The 23151-nt window shown below is 48.2% G+C and overlaps 1 protein-coding gene across 1 annotated transcript in view; it reads right to left on the bottom strand.

Annotated features, from left to right (window-relative positions):
* The window catches only part of sspo (SCO-spondin), a 334645-nt gene that overhangs the window by 286521 nt on the left and 24973 nt on the right, over positions 1 to 23151 (bottom strand). Inside the window, exons 17-25 of the mRNA XM_063050934.1 lie at positions 20976 to 21156; positions 19498 to 19592; positions 15988 to 16244; positions 14130 to 14264; positions 12927 to 13129; positions 11866 to 11993; positions 6921 to 7030; positions 2965 to 3108; positions 2592 to 2688 (exon numbers count right to left, since the gene is read on the bottom strand). Of these exons, the coding sequence (XP_062907004.1) occupies positions 2592 to 2688; positions 2965 to 3108; positions 6921 to 7030; positions 11866 to 11993; positions 12927 to 13129; positions 14130 to 14264; positions 15988 to 16244; positions 19498 to 19592; positions 20976 to 21156 (1350 nt within the window). The remainder of the gene's footprint in view (positions 1 to 2591; positions 2689 to 2964; positions 3109 to 6920; positions 7031 to 11865; positions 11994 to 12926; positions 13130 to 14129; positions 14265 to 15987; positions 16245 to 19497; positions 19593 to 20975; positions 21157 to 23151) is intronic.

The following is a 23151-nucleotide window of genomic DNA, read 5'->3' as shown; positions in this document are numbered from 1 at the left end:
TCCAGGTGCTCTGGTTTCCTCCCACAGTCCAAAGACATACCAGTTGGTGGGTTAATTGGTCATTGTAAATTGTCCCGTGGTTTGGCTGGGGTGAGATCAGGGGTTGCCTGGTGGTGCAGCTCAAAGAACCAGAAGGGGTATTCTGCACTACATCTCAATAAAAAATAAATAAAATAACTCAAACCCACTAGTGTCTCATTCAGTCAGCATGGGGGTGCGGAATGAGTGAGGGGAGGGAATGCAGGGGGAGGGGACAATATTGACTTCAGCCTAATTTATCATGCACTTTCAAGTACCTCAAAACTCACCCTGACACACTCGAATTACTGGCATACTGCCGGTGTCTTCCACAGCAAAGACCCTTGCGAAATACTTATTCAATTCATCAGCCATTTCTTTGACCCCATTACCACCTCTCCAGACAACAGGAATTCTGCAGATGCTGGAAATTCAAGCAACACACATAAAAGTTGCTGGTGAATACAGCAGGCCAGGCAGCATCTCTAGGAAGAGGTGCAGTCGACGTTTCAGGCCGAGACCCTTCGTCAGGACTAACTGCAGGCCAGGCAGCATCTCTAGGAAGAGGTGCTGCCTGGCCTGTTGCGTTCACCAGCAACTTTTATGTGTGTTACCACCTCTCCAGCGTCATTTTTCAGCAATCCAAAATCCACTTTTGCCTCTCTTTTACATTTTATATATCTGAAAAAATCTTTTGGTATCTCTTTTATATTATTGACTAGCTTACCTTCATATTTCATCCTTATCTCCTTATTGCTTTCTTAGTTGCCATCTGTTGGTTTTTAAAAGTGTTCCAATCGTCTTGCTCCCCAATAGTTTTTGCTATATTATATACCCTCTCTTTTGCTTTTATATTCTCTTTGACTTCCCTTATCGGCCACGTGACCTCATCCACCCTTTAGAATGCTTCAGCTTCTTCTTTTGCTTTGGGATTTCCTGATCCTGCATCTTCTGAATCTTTCCCAGAAACTGCAGTCCCTTCCAATCACTTTGGCTAGCTCCTCTCTCATGCCTCTGTAAATACTTTCACTCAATTGAATATTGATACATCCAATTTTAGCTTCTCCCTCTCAGATTACAGGGTGAATTCCATCATATTATGATGATCATTGCCTCCTCAGTGTTCCCTTAGGGTCATAGAATCATGGAAAAGAGTAGCACAGAAACAGGCCCTTTGGCCCATCTAGTCCATGCCAAGCTAGTTAAACTGCCATCTACCTGCACTGTGACAGAAACCCTCCCATCCAATCTTCTCTTAAAACATTGAAATCGAGCTCACATGCACAACCTGTGCTAGCAGCTTGTTCCATACTTTCATGACCCTTTGAGTGAAAAAGTTTCCTCTCAAGTTCCCCTTAAACTTTTCGCCTTTCATCCTTAACCTATAACCTCTAATTGTGGTCCCACACAATCTCAGTGGAAAAAGTCTGCTTGCATTTACTATGCCCCTCATAATTTTGTATACCTCTATCAAATCTCCTTTCAGTCTTCTACATTCCAAGGAATAAAGTCTTAACCTATTCAATCTTTCCATATAACTCAGATCCTCCAGACCCAGCAACATCCTGGTAAACTTTCTCTGTGCTCTTTCAATATTATTTACATCTTTCCCGTAGGTAGGTGACCAAAACTGCATACAATACTCCAAATTGGGCCTCACCAATGTATTATACAACTTCAACATAACATAGTTTGATTTATGAAGGCCAATGTGCCAAAAGCTTTCTTTACAACCCTACGAATTTGTGATGCTACTTTGAATGAACGATGGACCTGTATTCCCAGATCCCTTGTGTACCACACTCCTCAGTGCCCTGCCATTCACTGTTTAACACCTACCCTGGTTGGTCCGACCAAAGCCCAACACCTCTCACATTAAATCCTATCTGCCAGTTTTCAGACTATTTTCCAGCTGGTTCATGTCGGGTTCATTACCCAACACCTAATCCAGAATTGCCTTTTCCCTTATGGGTTCAATCACAAGCTGCTTTCAAAAACCATCTCATATAGATTCAACAAATTGCTTCTCTTGGGATCCAGCACCAACCTGATTTTCAAAATCTACCTGCAATTTAAAACCCCAAGACCATTGTAACATTGCTCTTTTACATGCCTTTTCTATTCCCATTGTGATTTGTACCCAACATTTTGGTTACTATGGAGGCCTGTACATAACTCCCATCAGAGTCTTTTTATCCTTGAGGGTTAAGGGAGAGAGTGGGGAGGAGAAAGAGAGAATATTCTTTTGCTCACAATTGGTATAATATTGAAGCCCTGTGGTTACTTAGGGTGGGGGAGGGAAGCTCCACAGTCACTTGGGGTGGGGTTGAATGCCCTGTGGTCACACTGTCAATGACTGCCTCCAGTGCAGGACACTCATCAGTTCCTTCAGTCCTGGATTATCTTTGCCCCTTCAAAGTGGGGTTACAACTCCATGGTCACTCAGGGTCTAGGATGGAGTACCGTGGCCATTCGTTGTTGGGGAGGGGGGGAGTGGAGCCCTGTGGTCACTCAGTAAAGGGGAGAGCTCCTTCGTCATGGAGGTGGGGTTATAGGCAGCAATGGATACTCACCAGTTCCTGCAGTCCTGGGAGATCTCTGTCCCCTCGGGAAAGGCGACTTCGCCCCAGTAACAGGGGCAACGGGCGGGATCAATGCAGCTCCCTGAGTCTGTGGGGGCAAATACCGGCGTCAGAGCAGTGGAGGGTTGTCCTGGGAGGGGGACTGTCTGGAGGGGCAGTGTTTTGGGAGGGTGGGGGTGGGATTGAGCAGTGTCTTCGGGAGGGTGTGGGGCAGTGTTTAGGGAGGGGCAGGAAGGGGAAGTGGTGCAGCGTCCAGGAAGGGAAGGGTGTAATATCTAGGGGCAATGACAAGGAGAAGTGTCAGGGTCTGGAGAGAGGGGAGGGGGAGTTTCAGGTGTAGCAAAGGCAGGTGCCTCACCATCACACATGGTTCCCTCGGGGCAGAAACATCCTTCAACACACGAGAGTGAGGGGCAGCGAGTGTCAGCCCCACCAGCCCTGTCGGCACACGTCTTCTGGCATGGGGCACCACAGGCTTCGTAAACCTTCCCCTTCTCACACTGCAGGGCTGCACAAAGCAGGATGTCAGACCCCCAGAAAAGAAAGGCAGATCTGTACCCAAAACACCTAGTCCCTGTACACCCTACAGAAAAACCCCAGCCACCACAACCAACCAAACTGCTTACTGCCGCACCACCAACCAATTCATCCCCATCTGTTCAAAACCCCAACCATCCAACCAATCCCCATCCACCCCCAACCCACTGAACCCCCATCAACTCACCCCTTCTCCCCAACCACACAAATCACCCACCCCCAACCAATGAAACCCTCCATCCCAAACAACCCAACCAACTCACCCACCTCTGCTCCCAAAACTCCAACTCCAACCTACTGATCCCCATCAACTCACCCCCTTCTGCTCCCAAAACCCCAACCGGTCAACCCCAACCAACCAAGCTCCGTCCATCCTCAACCTACTGAACTTCATCAATTCATTCCTTCACCCCAACCAATGAACCCCTACATCCCCAACAACCCCAACCAACTCACCCCCTGACCAACCCACCCCAAACTCACCCCATCCACCCCCAAAATACTGAACCGCTTCACCCCAATCAGTGTACCTCCTCAAACCCAAACAGCTCCAAACTAACACACCCTGGTCAACGACCTGCCTTGGCACTCTCTTTAATCCTACTTGATATTCTAAGGCCCTTTGGCCCTCCAAGTTCCCTGTTCAATTTCCTTCCTCTATATTCCTCTAGGGTCCTGTCTAACTGGCACTTCCTTGCCTTTACATATTCTTCCTGCAAGACCAGAAGACGGGATAGGCATTTAGGTCATTCAGCCCATCAAAACCACTCTGCCTTTCAATCAGATCTGCTTTTTCAACCCCATTATGCCATCTTCTCCCCTTATCCTTAACCCCCTTACCAATCAAGAACCTATCAATCTCTGCCTAAACACACCTAATGACTTGACCTCCACCCACCCCTGTGGCAATGAATTCCATAGATTCACCACCTTCTGGCTGGAATTCTTCCTCATCTCAGCTTTAACGAGATATCCTTTTATTCTGCGGCTATGCCATCAGATCCATTATTAGAAACGTCTTCTCCTCATCAGTTCTATTCAGGCCCTTTAGTATCTGACAGGTTTCTATGAGATTCCCTCTCTTTCTAATAGAGCTCCATCAACTGAAATGGAAGAGTCAGTTCTGTCCCCACTGAGCCAAAAGAGACAACAGCGTTGGCAGGAACTGATAAAAAACACAGACATGACCAAGAACAGTAAGAAGGCATGGGCAACTGTTGGGAAACTCAACTCAGACAATAGACCACCACAGAGAATTGCTGCCGTAACACCCAATCAGGTTGCCCACCAACTAATACTAAATGGTCAACCAAATAACAAGGAACGGAGGCAAAAGAAAAAGCAACATCAGGAGATGGAGTCAGCTCTCTCTAACGGGAATAACAGCTTCCCACCTCTCACCCTTGAAGAATTAAAGGATAAAGTATCACAGCTAAAATCCAACAAAGCTGCTGGCATAAATGGGATTCTTAATGAATTCCTTAAACATCTTGGACGTAAAGCACTCCACTGGCTTCTGTCCCTTTTTAACTGTTGCCTAAGATCATTAAAAATACCTAAAAAGTGGAGAAGAGCCAAAGTTGTTGCTCTCCTAAAACCCAATAAAGACCCCAACATTCTTAAAAATTACAGACCAATTTCCTTGCTCTGCACCCTCTATAAACTCTACGAGAGACTCGTACTGAAAAGAATATCCCCCTCAGTCGAAGGTCTCCTAACACCAGACCAAGCCGGGTTCAGGCCAGGCCAGTCTTGCTGTGGTCAGGTATTGAACTTAACCCAGTATATTGAGGATGGCTTTGAAATGCAACAAATTACAGGGGCAGTATTTGTTGATTTAACAGCAGCATACGACACTATGAATCACAGAGGCCTTCTACTGAAGTTATCTAAAATGTTAAAGGATGAAACCACAGTCAAAGTAATAACAAGCCATCTAGAAAATCACAGATTTTATGTAGAAATGAATGGAATTAAGAGTAGGTGGCATCCACAAAAGAACAGACTACCACAGGGATCAGTCCTGGCACCTCTACTATTTAATGTTTACACAAATGACCAACCAACCTTTCCTAATACATGCAGGTTTATCTATGCAGATGACCTATGTATAGCAACACAAGCTAATTCCTTCTAAGAAGTTGAAGTATGACTTACAGTAGTCCTCAAAGCAATGACGCAGTATTATGAAAAATGGTCTCTGAACCCAAATCCATCAAAAACTCAAGTGTGTGCTTTCCACCTGAGGAATTGAGAAGCAGCTCGGAAACTCAAGATCTTCTGGTATGGGAAGGAGCTCGACCACTATCCGACTCCAATTTACCTGGGTGTGACACTGGATAGGACACTCTCATTTGCCACCCACATCCAAAAAGTCCAAGGCAAAGTTGGCTCTCGCAATTCTTTCTTGAAAGAACTCAGCAGGCACGAAATGGGGAGCTAATACTTGCACACTTAGATCAACTGCCCTAGCACTCTGCTATGCACCTGCAGAATACTGTGCACCTGTGTGGGGCAGTTCAGCCCATGCGAAGAAAATAGACCCGTTGCTTAACGAAGCCTGCTGAATAATCATGGGCACACTGCGCCCCACACCCTCTAACATCATTTACAGACTTGCAGGCATTGCTCCCCCAGAGATCCGAAGACACACTACAACAAAAATTGAAAAAGATAAACAGAACTTGGATCCACGGCACCCACTACATCATCATGTGCCAGTTTCCAACCGGCTAAAATCAAGGAAAAGCTTTGCTACAGTGGAGGAACTACCACAAGAAACATCCCCCTCAAACATGCAGGATTGACCTCTGGCAACAAACAGAAGCCAGAACCCCACCAAACAATACAGTGCAAGACCCCACAGAAATGTTACCAGACGGGCCACTGCTTGACAGACGGAAGTGGTGCACTCTCAACAGAGTGAGAGCGGGAGTTTGTAGGACGGGAGACAATATGGTGAAGTGGGGTTTAAAGACCAGCAAATCCTGTGAGTGTGGCAAAAGGGTGCAGAACATTGAACACGTTCTGCACAACTGCCCACTCTCACCTGATTAAGCTGACACTGTCCTGCTCAACACCAACCAAACAACAATAGAGTGGCTGGCAGCCTAGTGTGATAAGCTATGATGATGATGATGATTAAGTACAGACCCAGAGACATCAAACACTCCCCATGGGTTAAGCCTTTCATTTCTGAGATTAATCTTGTGAACCTACACTGGAGCCTTTCCAAGGCTAGCACATCCTTCCTCACATAAAGGGCCAATTTTCTTTGAGACTAAACTTATAATATCCCTTATCATCACCGGTTCGTGAACTTTGGCGTCCATATCTCCATACTCACAGGAACATGCTGCCCAAAGCTCTAACCAGCTGACTGCCACACATTAGATATGGACTTGTCCCTCTAACAGCCACTCCCAGTTTGTATTGTCTGACGCCAATTTCCCTTCACACATCCGTTGATTGCCTCAACTCCCCTGGAATGTCTCACATTCAGAACCATTTACAACAGCCAATTAACCTACCAACCAGCACGAGTTTGGGATGTGGGGGAAAACTGGAGGGCCTGGGGAAGCAGTCAGAACATGCAACCTCCACACAGGCAGCACCCATGGTCAAGACTGAACACAGGTCCCTGGAGCTGTAAGGCAACAGCACTACACACTGCCCAACCGAGCCTCCCTCGTTGACTACTTGCCTCCAGTCCTCACTGTAGGGAGGTGCACACCCCTCAAAAACACCACGGCAAAAGACCTTACCCCATTACAGAGTACTTACGACAGAGATCCTGTGATCGCCAGCGGACATACACCCCTCTCTTGTTGCACTCTTCAGCGTAGGCGGCGATGGCCGTGCACAGACACTCACAGTCCCCGCCTGTGTCACATCTGCGGGATTGATCCAACACAAGTCATTGGCATTAACACAAATACCAGCACCAACACCAAAAAGAGCACCGTTACTGAGGACAACACCGGTAACAACACCATCATCGACATCAGCAACAACATCGTCATCGACACCAGCACCAGCAACATCATCGTCATTGACACTAGCCCCAGCAACAACACAGCCATTGACACCAGCAACAACACTGTCATCGACATCAGCAACACCGTCATTGACACCAGCACCAGCAACACAGCCACTGACACCAACACCGTCAATGACACCAGCAACAATAGATATTGACACTGACACCACCATCAGCAACAACACCATTATTGACACCAGCAACACCATCAACACCGACACCAGCAACAACAGATATTGACACCGACACAACACCAGCAACATCATGATTGACACCAGCAACAACACCATCATTAACACCAACTCCAGCAACAACACCGTCATTGACACCAACACCAAAAATAGTGCTAGTGAGGCCAGAAACAGGAAAATCATTCAATTTAAGGAGTTGCTGTTGGAAGTAGGACTTCAGATCTTTGGATCTTTGGGCTCTCTTCCAGAGAACATGGGACTTGCACAGAAGAGATGGCTTGTTCCTAAACTGAGGGGGGATTGATATTCTAGAACAGTGGTCCCCAACCACCGGGCCGCAAAGCATGTGCTACCGGGCCGTGAGGAGACGATACGAGTCAACTGCACCTTTCTTCATTCCCTGTCACGACCACTGTTGAACTTGAACGCACATGAGGTCATTACCCACGCAAGGACATCAGTCGGCCATTAACCTACAACTACTCGATGAGTAAAAAACAAACGTTGCTTGAGAGTTTCTTTGGAAGAGATGGTAGGGGACATAAAAGGCCTGACAATGATGATAATGCAGAGATAGCTGAGACAAAAAAAAAGAAAGCTTTCTTCAACTTTCTTCAACAGAAAGCACGACGAGTTGTACATAAAACATGACTTTATTGAGACCGGTGACTCGCACGCTCCAAGCCCCCTGTGTGTGATATGTGGAGACAAGCTGTCTAATGAGGCAATGAAGCCCTCAAAACTGTTTCGGCACCTTGAGACCAAACACCCTGCACTAAAGTTGAGTTTTTTGAGTGGAAAAAAACGTGAGCAAGCGGGACAGAAGCAAGTGCTGAGAGCCACCACCTCCACAAATGCTGCTGCTCTGAGAGCGTCGTACTTAGTGGCTAGCCGTATTGCTAAGGCTAAGAAGCCTTTCACTGTTGGTGAAGAATTGATTCTGCCCGCTGCCAAGGACATGTGCCGTGAACTGTTGGGAGAAGCTGCAGCTAACAAGATGGCACAGGTTTCTTTTTCAGCTACCACAGTTTCAAGGAGAATTGATGACATAGCGGAGGACATCGAAGCGTAGCTGTTGGAACGGCTTAACGAGTCTGGTTTCACTACCCGAGTCAAAGAGGTTACTCCTGAATGCCAGTCTACACACTGTGTCACACACTGGGAAATGCCGGCTGGCCAAAAAATATCACCTGATCTTAACAGCGTATTGAGTGACATTGATGAAGTTATCAATCACATCAAAGCAAAAGCCCTTAACTCACGTCTGTTTGAGCAGCTTTGCGAGGAAATTGATGCAGAGCACAAACGCCTTCTCTTACACACTGAAGTCAAGTGGCTATCAAGGGGGAGAGCCCTGGCCAGGGTTCTTGAGTTAAGAGAGCAGCTACAGAGATTTCTTTCAGGAAAAAAGTCACCACTGGCAGCACACTTCAGTGATGAGGAGTGAATAGCAAATCTCGCTTATCTGTGTGACATCTTCAACCTGTTCAATAAACTCAATTTGTCACTTCAGGGGAGAACGACAACTGTCTTCAAGTTGGCGGATAAAGTGTCTGCTTTCACAGCCAAACTGGAACTGTTTGTGGACAGGGGCATATTTGACATGTTCCCAACATTAGCAGGGAATTTGGGAGAGACTGAGGCTCACAGCTGGTGCGCGAACACCTATTTTCGCTGTCGACAGAATTCAAGCATTACCTCCCAACCGCAAATGACCCAAGATGTGCAAAGGAATGGGTCCGTGACCCATTTGTGAATGTCCCCGGTGAATCATCCATGTCAGCGCGGGAAGAAGATCAACTCCTCGAGCTTGCAAATGACGGTGGGCTGAAAAGTATGTTTGACGTAACATCTCTGCTGGCATTCTGGATCAAAGTCAAGACTGAATATCCTGAGATAGCCACGAAAGCATTGAAAATGTTGCTTCCATTTCCAACATTATATCTCTGCGAAGTGGAGTTTTCTGCAATGAATGCAACGAAAACTAAATTGCAGAATAGACTGGACATAAGGAACCCCCTTATGACTTATAATTGACTTAACACAATATTCATGTGAGAAAAATATGTTTAATATTAAATTCATTAGATAAACCCTTTCAGAAACAAAATTGAGTGTATTAGCCACTGATAAGTGACTTATAGTTGACTTATCACCTATATTCCGGTCGTGATTAACATCCGCCCGCCCCCCCCCCCCCCCGGGTCGGCCGATCCACAAGAATATTGTCAATATTAAACTGGTCCGCGGTGCAAAAAAGGTTGGGGACCCCTGTTCTAGAAGGAAGGTTTGCTAGTGCTGCCCAACAGTGGGGGGAGTGTAGTTTAATCTAGAGTTGCAAGGGGATGGGAACCAGAATGCCAGAACAAATAGTAGAGTGATTATGGAGACAGATGTTGTTAAGACCTCTGACAAAGTCAGAAAGCAAAATGTAGAGTATTGAGTTGCAGATATTTCAATGCAAGAAGTACTGTAGGAAAGGCAGATAAGCTCAGGGCATGGATAAACACATGGAATTATGATATTGTAGCCATTAGTGAGACTTGGTAGCAGGAGGGGCAGGACTGGCAGCTCAATGTTCTGGGGTTCTGTTGTTTTAGACATGATAGAGCGGGAGAGATTAAAGAGAGAGTGGTGGCGTTACTAATCAGGGAAAATGTCACAGTAGTGCTCAGTCAGGACAGACTGGAAAATTTGCGTAGTGAGGCTTTACGGGTGGAACTGAGGAATAAGAAAGGTATGACCATGCTAATGGGGCTATATTATAGATCACCCCAGTCCCAGGGACTTAAAGGAACAAAATTGTAGAAAGATTGCAGAACATTGCAAGAAACATAAGGTTGTTATAGCAGGTGATTTTAATTTTCTACATATTGACTGGTATTACTATACTGTAAAGGGACTAGATGAGATAGAGTTTGTCAAATGTGTTCAGGAAAGTTTCCTTAATCAGTACGTAGTAGTCCCAAGGAGAGAGCTTGTGATACTTTATCTCCTGTTAGGGAATGAAACAGGGCAGGTGACAAAAGTTTGTGTAGGGAAAACACTTTGCATCTAGTAATTAAAATAGCATTAGTTTCAAGGTAATTATGGAAAAGAATAGGTCTGGTCCTTGGGTTGAGATTCTAAATTGGAGAAAGGTCAATTTTGATGGTATCAGAAAGGATCTGGCAAGTGTGGGTTGAGATGCTGTTTTCTGGCAAAGGTGTACTTGGTAAGTGGGAGGCCTTCAAAAGAGAAATTTTGAGAATACAGAGTTTGTATATACCTGTCAGAATAAAAGGCCAGGATAACAGATTTAGGGAACCTTGGTTTTTGAAAGGTATTGAGGGTTTGGTTAAGAAAGAAAAGGAGATGTATAGCATGTATGGGCTGGTAGAAACTAATGAGGTATTTGAGGAGAATAAGAAATACTAGCGAACAATTAAGAAAGAAATTAAGAGGTCATGAGGTTGCCCCAGCAGACAAGGCAAAGGAGAATCCTAAGGCTTCTACAGAGATGTTGAGAACAAGATGATTGCAAGGGACAAAATAGGACCTTTGGAAGATCACAATAGTATGCGTGGAGCCAGAAGAGATGGGATGGGGGAGATCTTAAATAAATGGATATTTTGCCTCTGTATTTACAGGGGAGTCAGATATAGAGTCTATAGAAGTGATGCCAAGCAGCAGTGAAGTCATGGACCTGATACAGATTACAGAGGATGAGCTGCTTTCTGTCTTCAGGTAATCAGGGTGGACAAATCCCTTGGGCCTGACAAGATGTTCCCTCTGACTCTGTGGGAGGCAAGTGCAGAAACTGCAGCGGCCCTAGCAGAGATACTTAAATCACCCTTAGTGACGGGTGAGGTACCAGAGGATTGGAGGATAGCTAGTGTTGTTCCACTGTTTAAGAAAGGCAATGAGAATAAACCAGGAAATTATAGGCCGGTAAGCCTAACATCAGTAGTGGAAAAGTTATTGGAATGTATTTTAAGAGACCGGATATATGAGTATTTGGACAGATATGGATTGATTAAGGATAGTCAGCATGGTTTAATGCATGGTAGGATATGTCTAACCAATCCTGTAGAGTTTTTAGAGGATATTAACAGGAATTCTGATGGAGGCAAGGCAGTGAATGTTGACTACATGGACTTTAGTAAGGCACTTGACAAGGTCCCACATGTCACTAGCAACACCATCACTGATACCAGCAAAACCGTCATTGACACCAACACCGGAAACAACACCATCATTGACACCAGCAAACACACCATCAGACACCAACACCAGCAACACCACCATCATGGACACTGATACCAACTACACCATCGTTGACACTGACACCAGCAACAACACCGTCATTGAGACCAACACCAATAACAACACTGTCATAGACACTGATACCAACTACACCATCACTGACACTGACACCAGCAACAACACTGACGCCATTCCCAGCGTGATACACCCCAGAATCCAAACTCACTTTCAGGGCTTGTTTGGGAGCACTCACCCGCAGGCATCAAAGACACACCAGTGATAGAAGGGCTGGTGAGGCACCTCGGGGTGGCAGGGCTGGAACAGGGACTGGCTGATGACGCTGCAGCGTTTCCGTGCCCACATCACACGGTGTGGGTTCTCCTGAGGGTTTGAGGGGACAGAGTGTTAAACACCAGTGATCCACAGTCTCTGGGACCAGACCAGCACACAGAGCATGACGAAACACAACCACAGGCACGCTAACATGGGCACAGCACACAGGCACGTTAACATGGGCACAGCCACAGACACGCTAACATGGGCACAGCACACAGGCACGTTAACATGGGCACAGCCACAGAAACGCTAACATGGGCACAGCCACAGACACGCTAACATGGGCACAGCATACAGGCACGTTAACATGGGCACAGCCACAGACATGCTAACATGGGCACAGCCACAGGCACGTTAACATGGGCACAGCCACAGGCACGCTAACATGGGCACAGACACGTTAACATGGGCACAGACACGTTAACATGGGCACAGACACAGACATGCTAACATGGGCACAGACACAGGCACATTAACATGGGCACAGCCGCAGGCACGCTAACATGGGCACAGCCGCAGACACACTAACATGGTTTCATGCAAGATATTCCACAACAACATGCTCCTGCATGGACCCTTGTAGCGGGAGGAGACACAGTATAGTCCGCAATAACGGGGTGGGGGTGAAACAGGATGGATCTCAGGAATGGAGGGGAGACAGGACAGACCCCAGCAATGTGGAGTGACAGGACGAACCCCGGTTGTGGGGGGGAGGGCGGTCACACGACAGACCCCTGTAACGGGGAAGAAAACAAGGTGGAATGGAAAGGACCCCAGTCATACTGTTGCAAGTCCCATTGAGAACAAACGGTGTACCCAAAGTGTCTAGTTCTCCATTTAGTCTCCACCTTTCTGAGTTTACCCAGCCATCCAGACCCAGGAAGGTTAGTTTGGGCAGACACATTCCCCATGCCCCAAGACCTCATGCAGGGGAAGGAATCGCCATGCGACGATGAACTGGCAAGGGGAACTACGTACAGAGCAAGGTTGGTGGGCATCTTCACCCTGAACCTCAGGACAGCTCTGGCTGACTCGCCAGGAATTCCCAAAGCGGACCGCCGTTGCTTCCACGATTCCTTGCCGCGTCATGAAGTCGTTCTCCGTGTCCCCATCGAAGTTACCGCACAGCCCACTGACACGACCCTGGTACTGAGGCTCCAGTCGCACGTACACACGTGTTCCTGAAGAGGAAACGCTGCAGTGAGACACTAATACGTTATTCCCTCTCTAAAAATCCTACTCATACTGTCTTACACAAACATCGGTATACACTCTGACTGGTAAAGGTGGTGTTTGTCATGCTGGCATTCATCACTTATACACCGAGTATATTGAGAAGTCATGTTGCTGCTGTATAAAACGTTGGTCAGGCCACACTTGGAGCATTGTGTGTAGCTCTGGTCACTCCATCACAGGAAGGATGTGGAGAGGGTGCAGAACAGCCTCACTGGGCTGCTGTCTGGATTGGAAGGTGTGAGGTACAAGGAGAGGTTGGACCAACTTGGGTTGCTTTTTCTGGAAACACAGAAGTTTATAAAATTATGAGGGGCATCAATAGGCAGAATCTTTTTCCCAGGGTGGAAACAGAGTACTAGAGGACATGGGTTTGAAGTCTGAGGGAGAAAGTTCAAAGCAAATAATCAGGGCGTGTTTTTGTGGTGGGTGCCTGGAAGGCACGGCAGGGGGAGGTGATGGAAGCAGATAGGACGGAAATGTTCAACAGGTTATTACACACATGGACAGGCAGGGAATGGAGCAATACTGGGTTTGGCTTGGATTGGCATCATGGTTGGGGCAGGCATCATTAGCAGAAGAGCCTGTTCCTGTTCTAAGTTCTCTCGAACACGTACAGTGTGTGTGTGTGTGTGTGTGTGTGTGTGTGTGTGTGTGTGTGTGTGTGTGTGTGTGTCTACATGCACATTCACTTTACTGCATGCACTCTCTCTCCCGCTCGTGTGCACTCGCGCCCCCAAACGCATGCACTCCCTCCCACTCCTTCTTGGTGGTTGCTGACTAAGGGTGGAGAATCTTTGGAAGTAACTCGAGTAATTACACTGAAAGTGGACAGCATGTGAGTAATGGTCTCAGTGGACACACCACAGGACAGCTATCACTTGCCCCAGTGTGGTAACAGTGCTCACAATCAGAACACCCCCACGCTATCTCCTGTTGAGCACTCACCCCCGTCCCAGAGAACTGTCAGTCCCAGGTGTGAGACCACAGCCACAAAGAGGCCGGCCTGGTGCAGAGAGAGGCCACTGCCGCTGTAGTCTTTGGGAACTTTCACTGCAACACCATTCACCGTCACATCCTTCCCTGTGGGCATGACACATGGTATGACACAATGCTTCAGCTGTACTGGCTGCTCTCCTTCCCCCATTCCCCTCCCCACCTTCCCCCATTCCCCTCCCCACCTTCCCTCCTATCTCTCCCTTCACTCATTCACCACCTTCCCTCCTATCTCCCCTTCCCTCACTCACCACCTTCCCTCCTATCTCCCCCTTCCCTCACTCCCCACCTTCCCTCCTATCTCCCCTTCCCTCACTCACCAGCTTCCCTCCTATCTCCCCCTTCCCTCACTCACCACCTTCCCTCCCATCTCTCCCCTTCCCCACTCACCAGCCTCCCTCCTATCTCCCCCTTCCCTCACTCTCCACCTTCCCTCCTATCTCCCCCTTCCCTCACTCACCACCTTCCCTCCTATCTCTCTCCTTCCCCACTCACCAGCCTCCCTCCTATCTCCCCCTTCCCTCACTCTCCACCTTCCCTCCTATCTCCCCCTTCCCTCACTCACCAGCTTCCCTCCTATCTCCCCCTTCCCTCACTCACCAGCTTCCCTCCTATCTCCCCCTTCCCTCACTCACCACCTTCCCTCCTATCTCCCCCTTCCCTCACTCACCAGTTTCCCTCTTATCTCCCTCCTGCCCTCACTCACCACCTTCCCTCCTAATCTGCCCTTCTCTCACTCACCACCTTCCCTCCTAATCCTTCACCTTCCCTCTTAATCTCTCCCTCTCCCTCCTAATCCTTCCCTCCTTTCCCCACTCGCCACCTTCCCTCCTGATCATCCCTTTCCCCATTCTCCTCCCCATCTTCCTTCCTAATCCCCCACTTTCCCTTCTAATCTTCCCCTTCTCTCCTTCCCACTCCCCTCCAAATAACCCCTCCTTCTCCAATCCTCATCTTCCCTCCTAATCCTCCTCCTGCCCTCACTCACTCTCCTTCTTCCCAATCCCCCTCCTTCGATCATAAACTCCTTACCCCTACTCTCCACCTTCCCTCCTAATCTTCCCCTCCTTTCCCCACTCCCCACTTCTCCTTCCCCTACTCCCCACTTTACTCCTAATCTCCCCCTTCTCTCCTAATCCCCTCTCCTTCCTCCCTCTTTCCCAACTCTCCCCCCCCTCTCCACGCAACCCTCCCAACACCCCCCCAGCCTCCTTCACCATTTCACCATCAACCCTCACCCTCCACATTTCCTCCCTCTGTACTTCCTTGAAGTGTTGCCATCCAAACCCAAACCCCCAGTAACTTCCCCGACCTCTGAGGCCCTCCAGACTTAACCTCCCAACTTCTGGGGCCTCTGACCCTCCGGACTCCAAAGAATTGCTGGTTACACCGTACAATGCACCACCCCCCATCCTTGTCACCCCTCCCACGCCCTCACCCTTCTCACTCCCCCTTCAGCCCTTAACCCAGCTGATGCTCCATCCTCTGCCCCTCACCTCACCGCCCCAAACCCTCACCCTTCTCACTCCCACTGACTCCCCACCCATGCTCTGTACCCTCTTAACCCCCCACCCACTCTAAATCCTGCTCTCAACCTCCCCCCCAACCCTGAACCCCTCAGCCTCTTCCGGCCCCCAACCCTGTTCTCCTCGACCCTCCCACCCGCACCTCTGCCACGCCCACACTCCTCACCCACTTCTCCCCCCTCCACCCATCACCCCAAATCCTTGATCCCTGCCCCCAACCTCATCACCTTCCTCACGCCCTTACCCCCAAACCCTGCTGACAGCTCGACCCCCCCACCCCTCACCTCTCAGCAGATGAACCACTGTGGTGCCGATGACCACGGCGATGGACTTGGTGCAGGTGACGCGGCTGGTCCCACAGGGCACATTCTCGGCTGTGACGGTGAAGAGACCGCCCTGCTCCTGGACCATCACGTACTCGCAGTCTCCCAGGAAGGTGAACATGCGGCCGTCGAAGGTGAGGTAGTGGGGATCTCCCGTCGCCAGGCACAGCCCTGCACACGGCTCCCGGGTGCACCACCACCTCCGCACCCTGCACACGCTGCACCAAACACAGGCTGGGGTTAGCAGGGAACAGACCCACCTACTTCTGAAGCAGCCCACGTTGGCATCAGCTCCCGGGGTACGAGGCTACAGCAAGGTTTGTGACCAGATTTGAGGGCTATACGGCCCACTCCAGCAGCCTGAGACCGGGGCAGCTCCCAGGACCACATGTGGGACAATTACTGTGATGCTGCAGAGGGGTGTGGACGTAGTTCAGCATATCAAGGGAACCAGCCTCCCCTCCGTGGACTGTGTCAACACCCTCTTGTTGCCTCAGTAAAGCATCTTGCATGATCAAAGACCTCAACCACCCCGGACATTTAATCTTCTTTCCCCTCCCAATGGACAGAAGATACAAAAGCCTGATAGCACACACTACCAGGGTGAAGGGCAGCTTCTACTCTGCTGTTATAAGACTTAGTTCCTTAATATGATAAAATGGACTCTTGGCCTCACACTCTACCCTATGACCTTGCATCTTATTGTCTACCTCCTCTGCATTTTCTGTCACTGTTACTCTTCATCCTGCTCTGTTAATGTTTCCCCTTGTACACCCCAATATACTGTGTAATGAATTGATCTGCATGAACAGTAGGCAAGACAAGCTTTTCATCAAATCATAGTACATGCGACAATAATAAACCTCACTACTAAAAGGTGGCACCTGGGACACGGACTAGACCCGGCTGGGTGGAGAAGGGAGGTGCGGGATGTTGAGGTGGGGCTGATGATCTGCTGGGGGTGTAGGAACGCAGCAGGGCAATGCAGAGGAGAATACTGGGGGAGGAGGGAGAAGGGGAGTGGGAGGTAGAGGGCCGGTACTGAGGCTATTCAACCCGAGGATCAGCACTGAACGATATCAGCCGGACACGTTGTTGGAGTGTGAGTACGGGAGCACGTGAGACAGAGCTGTATGGTTCAGCTCCAGGCCCTTCAGCCCAATGCATCCATACTGTTTACCCACAGCCAGTGACCATAAACCTGTTTGTTTAAACATGTTTCCGGAAAGAGGTAATGGTGGTCTGGAAATTAAGATCCTGAATCGGGGGAAGTATAATTCCAGTATCATAAAATGGGACCTAGCAACAGTGGACAAGGAGCAGTGAGTTAGAGGTGAACTTCAATCCAACAAGCGACATAGTTGGAGGGTGAAAGATATGGAAGGTGCATCTAGGGAGCCCTGGAATTCAAGAAATAATGAGCACAAAGAACTAAAAACAGGGGCACTGACTCCTTGGTACACTCCTTCATGGGTAGACAAAGTGGGGAGTGGGTACCTACAACAAATTCTGCAGACAAAGAGGCATCACAAAATGAGACTGACAAAAGAAACTAAAGAAAATCCCAAGGCATTTTATATTAGACACCAAAGGGACAATGTGTGTTCAGAGCCAGAGGATGTGGACAAAGTTCAAAAACATTATGGTTGTAAATTTTAGGAAAAGTGGCAGAAATATATCACCATTTAATAAGGTGCCTGATGCCTTAATGGCTACAAAGATGGATAGTCACTCCGAGCTGAAGAGGTATATCTCAAGCTGCTGCAAGGAGTGAGTTAGGAGGTTACAGGACCAAGCTGAGAATTTAAAATCTTCCGTCAGGTGAATTGCTGGGTGTCTGGCAGATGCCAAATGTGAAGAGCTGCAGGGATAAGCTGGGAATTACAGGTCTCTAAGTGGGTTATAGGGAACTTATTGGAACAAGTTCTGAGAGACAGAATAGACCCACAGTAGGAAAAGCAGAGATTGATCAAAAATAGTCGGCAAGAAGATCCTACTTGAATCTTTGACAAAATAGGAAGCCGTTGAAATGAAGACTTGACGCAATTCCACGTAGGAGATTGGTTGAACAGCTCATGGAATCCAAGGCAACTTGACAAATTGGACCCAAAACCACCTTTGTGACAGGAGGCAGGGGCAATGGTATTGTAATTGGAAGCCTAGGACTAGTGTTACACAATGATATGAAGACTGGTGGTGATGAAAACAGTGAGGAAGGGAGTATTAGGATACAGAACAATACTGATCAGTTGGTAAGGTGGCAGGCAGAACCTAATCCTGATGTCTGAAATGCTGTATTTTAGAGGTTTAGAAAGTACCGGACAGTAGTATTCAGGAAGCAAGGGACTTTGGTATTCAAGTGAGAAACTTTTCTCCGTGACTCTGGTTTAAGGAGAGGATTGACACAGAGAAGATCTACGAACATTACTTACCCCATGGAGGTGGGGTAGGTTTGAACCTGGAACACACTGCCTGAGGACTTGGTGGAGGCAGGTACTCTCAAAGCATTTAGTCACAGAGTGACACAGCACAGAAACAGGCCCTTCAGCCCAATATGTCTGCGTCCATGCTAACCAAGTTGTCTACCTGAACTGGTCCAATTTCTCTATCTTTGGCACAACTCCCTCTAACCTTTCCTATCCAACTGCCTTCGTTGCAGTTGTACTCACCCCTGCTTTCTCCTCTGCAACTCGTTCCACACACCCACCACCCTCTGTGTGGAAAAGTTATCCTTCAGCTCCCTTTTTGAATCTTTCCCCTCTCACCTTAAACTTACACTCAGTGGCCACTTTATTAGATACATCCTGTACCTAATAAAGTTACCACTGCCTTTCTGTCAGCTTGAACCAGTCTGGTTAGTCTCCTCTGACCTCTCTCATTAACAAGGTGTTTTTGCCCACAGAACTGCCACTCACTGATTTTTTTTTTGTTTTTCATTTTGAATTCTGGTCTGTCGTGTGTGAAAACTCCCGGAGTTCGGTCAAACTACTCCATCTCACACCAACGATCATTCCACGGTCAAAGTCTCTTTAGATCACATTTCTTCCACATTCTGATGTTTGCTCTGAACAGAACTGAACCTCTTGACCATGTCAGCATGCTTTTATGCATTGAGTTACTGCTGATTAGGTATTTGCGTTTATGAGCAGGTGTACAGGTGTACCTAATAAAGTGGCCATGACGTGTATGCCCTTGAGTCAAACCCTCCAGTGCCAGTCAGATCCTTGAAAATCTTTTCTGCACCCTGTCCAGCTTAATGACATCCTTCCCATCACTGGGTGACGAGAAATCTGCACAATACTTCAAGTGTGGTCTCACCAGCGTCTTGAACAGCTTATCTCTATCTATGTCACCACTTTCATGGAACTATAGACCTGTACACCTCAGTCCCTCTGTTCTACAACACTTCCCAGGACCCTGTTGTTTACCACCATAACTCTGCGCACAGGCGTTCCACAGACGGACACTCACCAGGTGTTGCAGTCCTTGTGGATGGTCTGGTTGCTGTGGTACAGGCGGCCATTGTGACGACATGGGCAGTGTGATGGTGGTACACACCGGTCACCCTGTCAACGGGAGCACAGGCTGACTCACCTCCACCCAAAGGGGCAAACACAGACAGCTATGTGTGCACACAGGTACACATACAAACACACACAAGTATGGGCAAACACAAACACGTATGCAGATGCACACATACCCTCACACACGTGCATGCAGACACATGCTGACACATGTACAAATGCAGACACACATATACAGACATACCATACACAAACACAAATGCTCACAGGCAGTGATGCAGATACACAGCTTCTTGCTGCCTCAGTAAAGCAGCCAGCATAGCCGAACGGCCCCCACCCTGGATATTCTCCCTTCTTCCCCTCTCTCTGGGCAGAAGATGCAGAGGCACGGCCTCCTCTGCTGCCACAGCGAGGCCAAACTCAGGGTGGAGGGGCAGCACCTTATATTCTGCCTGTGTAGCCTCCAACCTGATGGCATGAACATCGATCTCTCAAACTTGTGGTAATGACTCCCTCCCCCCCTCTCCTTCACCATTCCCCATTCCTATTTTCCTCTCTCACTTTATCTCCTTACCTGCCCATCACCTCCCTCCGGTGCTCCTCTCCCTCTCCCTTTCTTCCATGGCCTTCTGTCCTCTCCTATCAGATTCCCTCTTCTCCAGCCCTTTACCTCATTCATTAATCAGCTTCCCAGCTCTTTACTTCACCCCTCCCCGTCTCCCAGATTCAACTATCACTCACCACCTTGTACTTCCTCCTCCCCTCCCTCTACTTCTTGCTCTAACTTTTCATCCTTTTTTCCAGTCCTGATGAAGGGTCTTGGCCCTAAACGTCAACTGTTTACTTTTTTCCATAGACGCTGCCTGACGTGCTGAGTTCCTCCAGCATTTTGTGTGTGTTGCTTGGATTTCCAGCAACTGCAGATTTTCTCAAGTTTGTACGACAGTTTGAAAGCATGTACCTCCAGGGTTAAAGATAGCTTACTCTGCTGTCAAATGACTACTAAAATAGATTGAACCCTTGACCTCACAATCTACCCCGAAATGATCTTGCACCTTATTGCCTGCACCGCATTTTGTCTAATACTTTAACACTTCACTCTGCACTTCGTTATTGAGCCCTGTACTACATGAATTCACCGAGTAATGAAATGACCTGCATCGATGGCATGCAAAACAATTTTTTTCATTGTACCTTGGTGCACGTGACGTGACAATTATAAACCAATTTCACAGATATTTATACCGATGCATGCTCACACACACACACACACACACACACAGTCAGACATACACAAGTTTTTAAGCACACATAATCACATACTGCACCCACACAGACACGTGGACAAGCAAACATGCACACAGACACCCATGTAATCTCTGCTGTACCTACACTCATGCAGTGTACACACATGTACAGTCCTACCAGTAACACGAGGTCCTCTGGGCATCCACAGCCTTCAAAGGGGTCCAGACACGTTCTGTTGGCATCAAGCGAGTCACAGGTCTTGAGGCAGGAGTGGAAGGTGTGTATGAGATTATTGGGGCATGAAACTGCCTCGAGACACATCTGGTCAGTACAGTTCCAAACTCCAGAGGTGCACAAGCTGAAGATAAGTGCAAAGAGCTGAAGGGCTGGTCAGAGAACAGGTCCTACTGAAGAACACAGTACAGAGAAATCTCACACTTTAACTTCCTACCCCCTCCACATCTCTCAAGGAACATAGCGCAACTTCCCTCACACCATAGCTGTCTGTGTGGCACAGAAATTCAATGAAACCAACCCTATCCTGCAGGATTAGGAAGCAGGCAACAGGGTGATTTCATCAAACTCCTCAGGCCACCGTCTCCACTGAGAGACCCCACACCACTTATCCTTAGTCTACCCCCAAATCCCCGACACCTCCCGACCAATCAGTCACCATTGAGAATCCACACACCTTCCACTCAGAGTCTTGCTAGTCCCTCACACCTGCCAACCAATCAATCACCACTGAGGACCATCACACCTTCTAATCAGAGTCTCCCTAGTCCCTCACACCTCCCAACCAATCACCACTGAGGACCATCACACCTTCCAATCAGAGTCTCCCTAGTCCCTCACACCTCCCAACCAATCACCACTGAGGACCATCACACCTTCCAATCAGAGTCTCCCTAGTCCCTCACACCTCCCAACCAATCACCACTGAGGACCATCACACCTTCCAATCAGAGTCTCCCTAGTCCCTCACACCTCCCAACCAATCAACACTGAGGACCATCACACCTTCCAATCAGAGTCTCCCTAGTCCCTCACACTTCCTGACCAATCAGTTTCACTTAAGCCATGCACAGCACTCAACCAATCAGAATCTCCCCCCAAGCCCCCACACCTCCTTACAAATCAGTCTCTCTGAACCCTCACACCTGCTGATCAATCAGGAGCTTTGCACTGCATTCCCAGTGGATCAGAGATGCATCCTGTCCACTGCTGCCTGTCTGTTCAGCCATGGACATTACCAGCAGTATCCCCAGAAACAGAAGGCTGGTGAGGGCAATGAGTTAACGACGTCAGTCTGTGGTCTCATACAAGCTGGAGTGGATGAGGATGGCATCTCACTGGGTAAGGTGTATGGCATGGTGAATGGCCTTTCACCCCACACACCTGCACCAACCCACTAAATGGACATTAATCCCACCTCCCAGATCTTGACCTGTGGACTTCAGTTCAAAACGATTAAGTGTTCATCCTAAACACTGTCAGCCTCTCAATCTTCAATCTTCAAATGGGAGGTTCATTCCTGCTACTATCCCATCCCTGGGTGGAGAAGGTGCCCTTACTGACTCTCTCTGAATTTCTTCCCCCTCAATCTCTCTTAGAATGAGATTGAGAAGGTAATCAGTATCTACATCAGTTGGCAGTTTCCACCATGGCTAGCACTGAGAATGGGTTATTTTTTAAACATAAACTGAGCAACTCCCCTCAGTCGTCTTTCACCTCTCTCTGGTGATTGTTGACCAGTGGGGTTTGATCATCATCTAGTTATCAAAAGCCCATGGCACTGACTACCAGTACACTACATATGTTGCAGGGTCTTCATTGAACCGCAAAAAACTGTCAGGCAATGACCATCTCCAACAAGGGAAAGTCTAACCAGGAACCCTTGACACTCAGTAACATAACCTTCACTCAGACCCCATCATCAACATTCTCTGGGTCAGCACTGATCAGAAATTCAACTGGACCAGCCACATAAATCCGTGGCTGTAGGAACAGGTCAGGATCTAGGATTGTGTGAGGATCCTGACACCCTATGACCTTTCTCCCATCCAGAATCATAGGTGAGAAACACTCCCCATGAGCCAGGGTGAGTGTACAGCAGGTAGAGCCAGCTCCAGCAACCCCGGTCCAATCCTCATCTCCAGACAACTCCAGCAACCTTGGTTCATCCTGATCTCCAGCCAGTTCCAGTAATACCAGTCCATTCCTGATCTCCAGCCAGTTCCAGTAACCCCAGTCCATTCCTGATCTCCAGCCAGTTCCAGTAACCCCAGTCCAATCCTGATCTCCAGCCAGTTCCAGTAACCCCAGTCCAATCCTGATCTCCAGCCAGTTCCAG

Source organism: Mobula hypostoma, chromosome 1 (assembly GCF_963921235.1).
Source record: "Mobula hypostoma chromosome 1, sMobHyp1.1, whole genome shotgun sequence".
NCBI classification, from domain to species: Eukaryota; Metazoa; Chordata; class Chondrichthyes; order Myliobatiformes; family Myliobatidae; genus Mobula; species Mobula hypostoma.
This window is presented reverse-complemented; position numbering and strand designations above follow the sequence as displayed.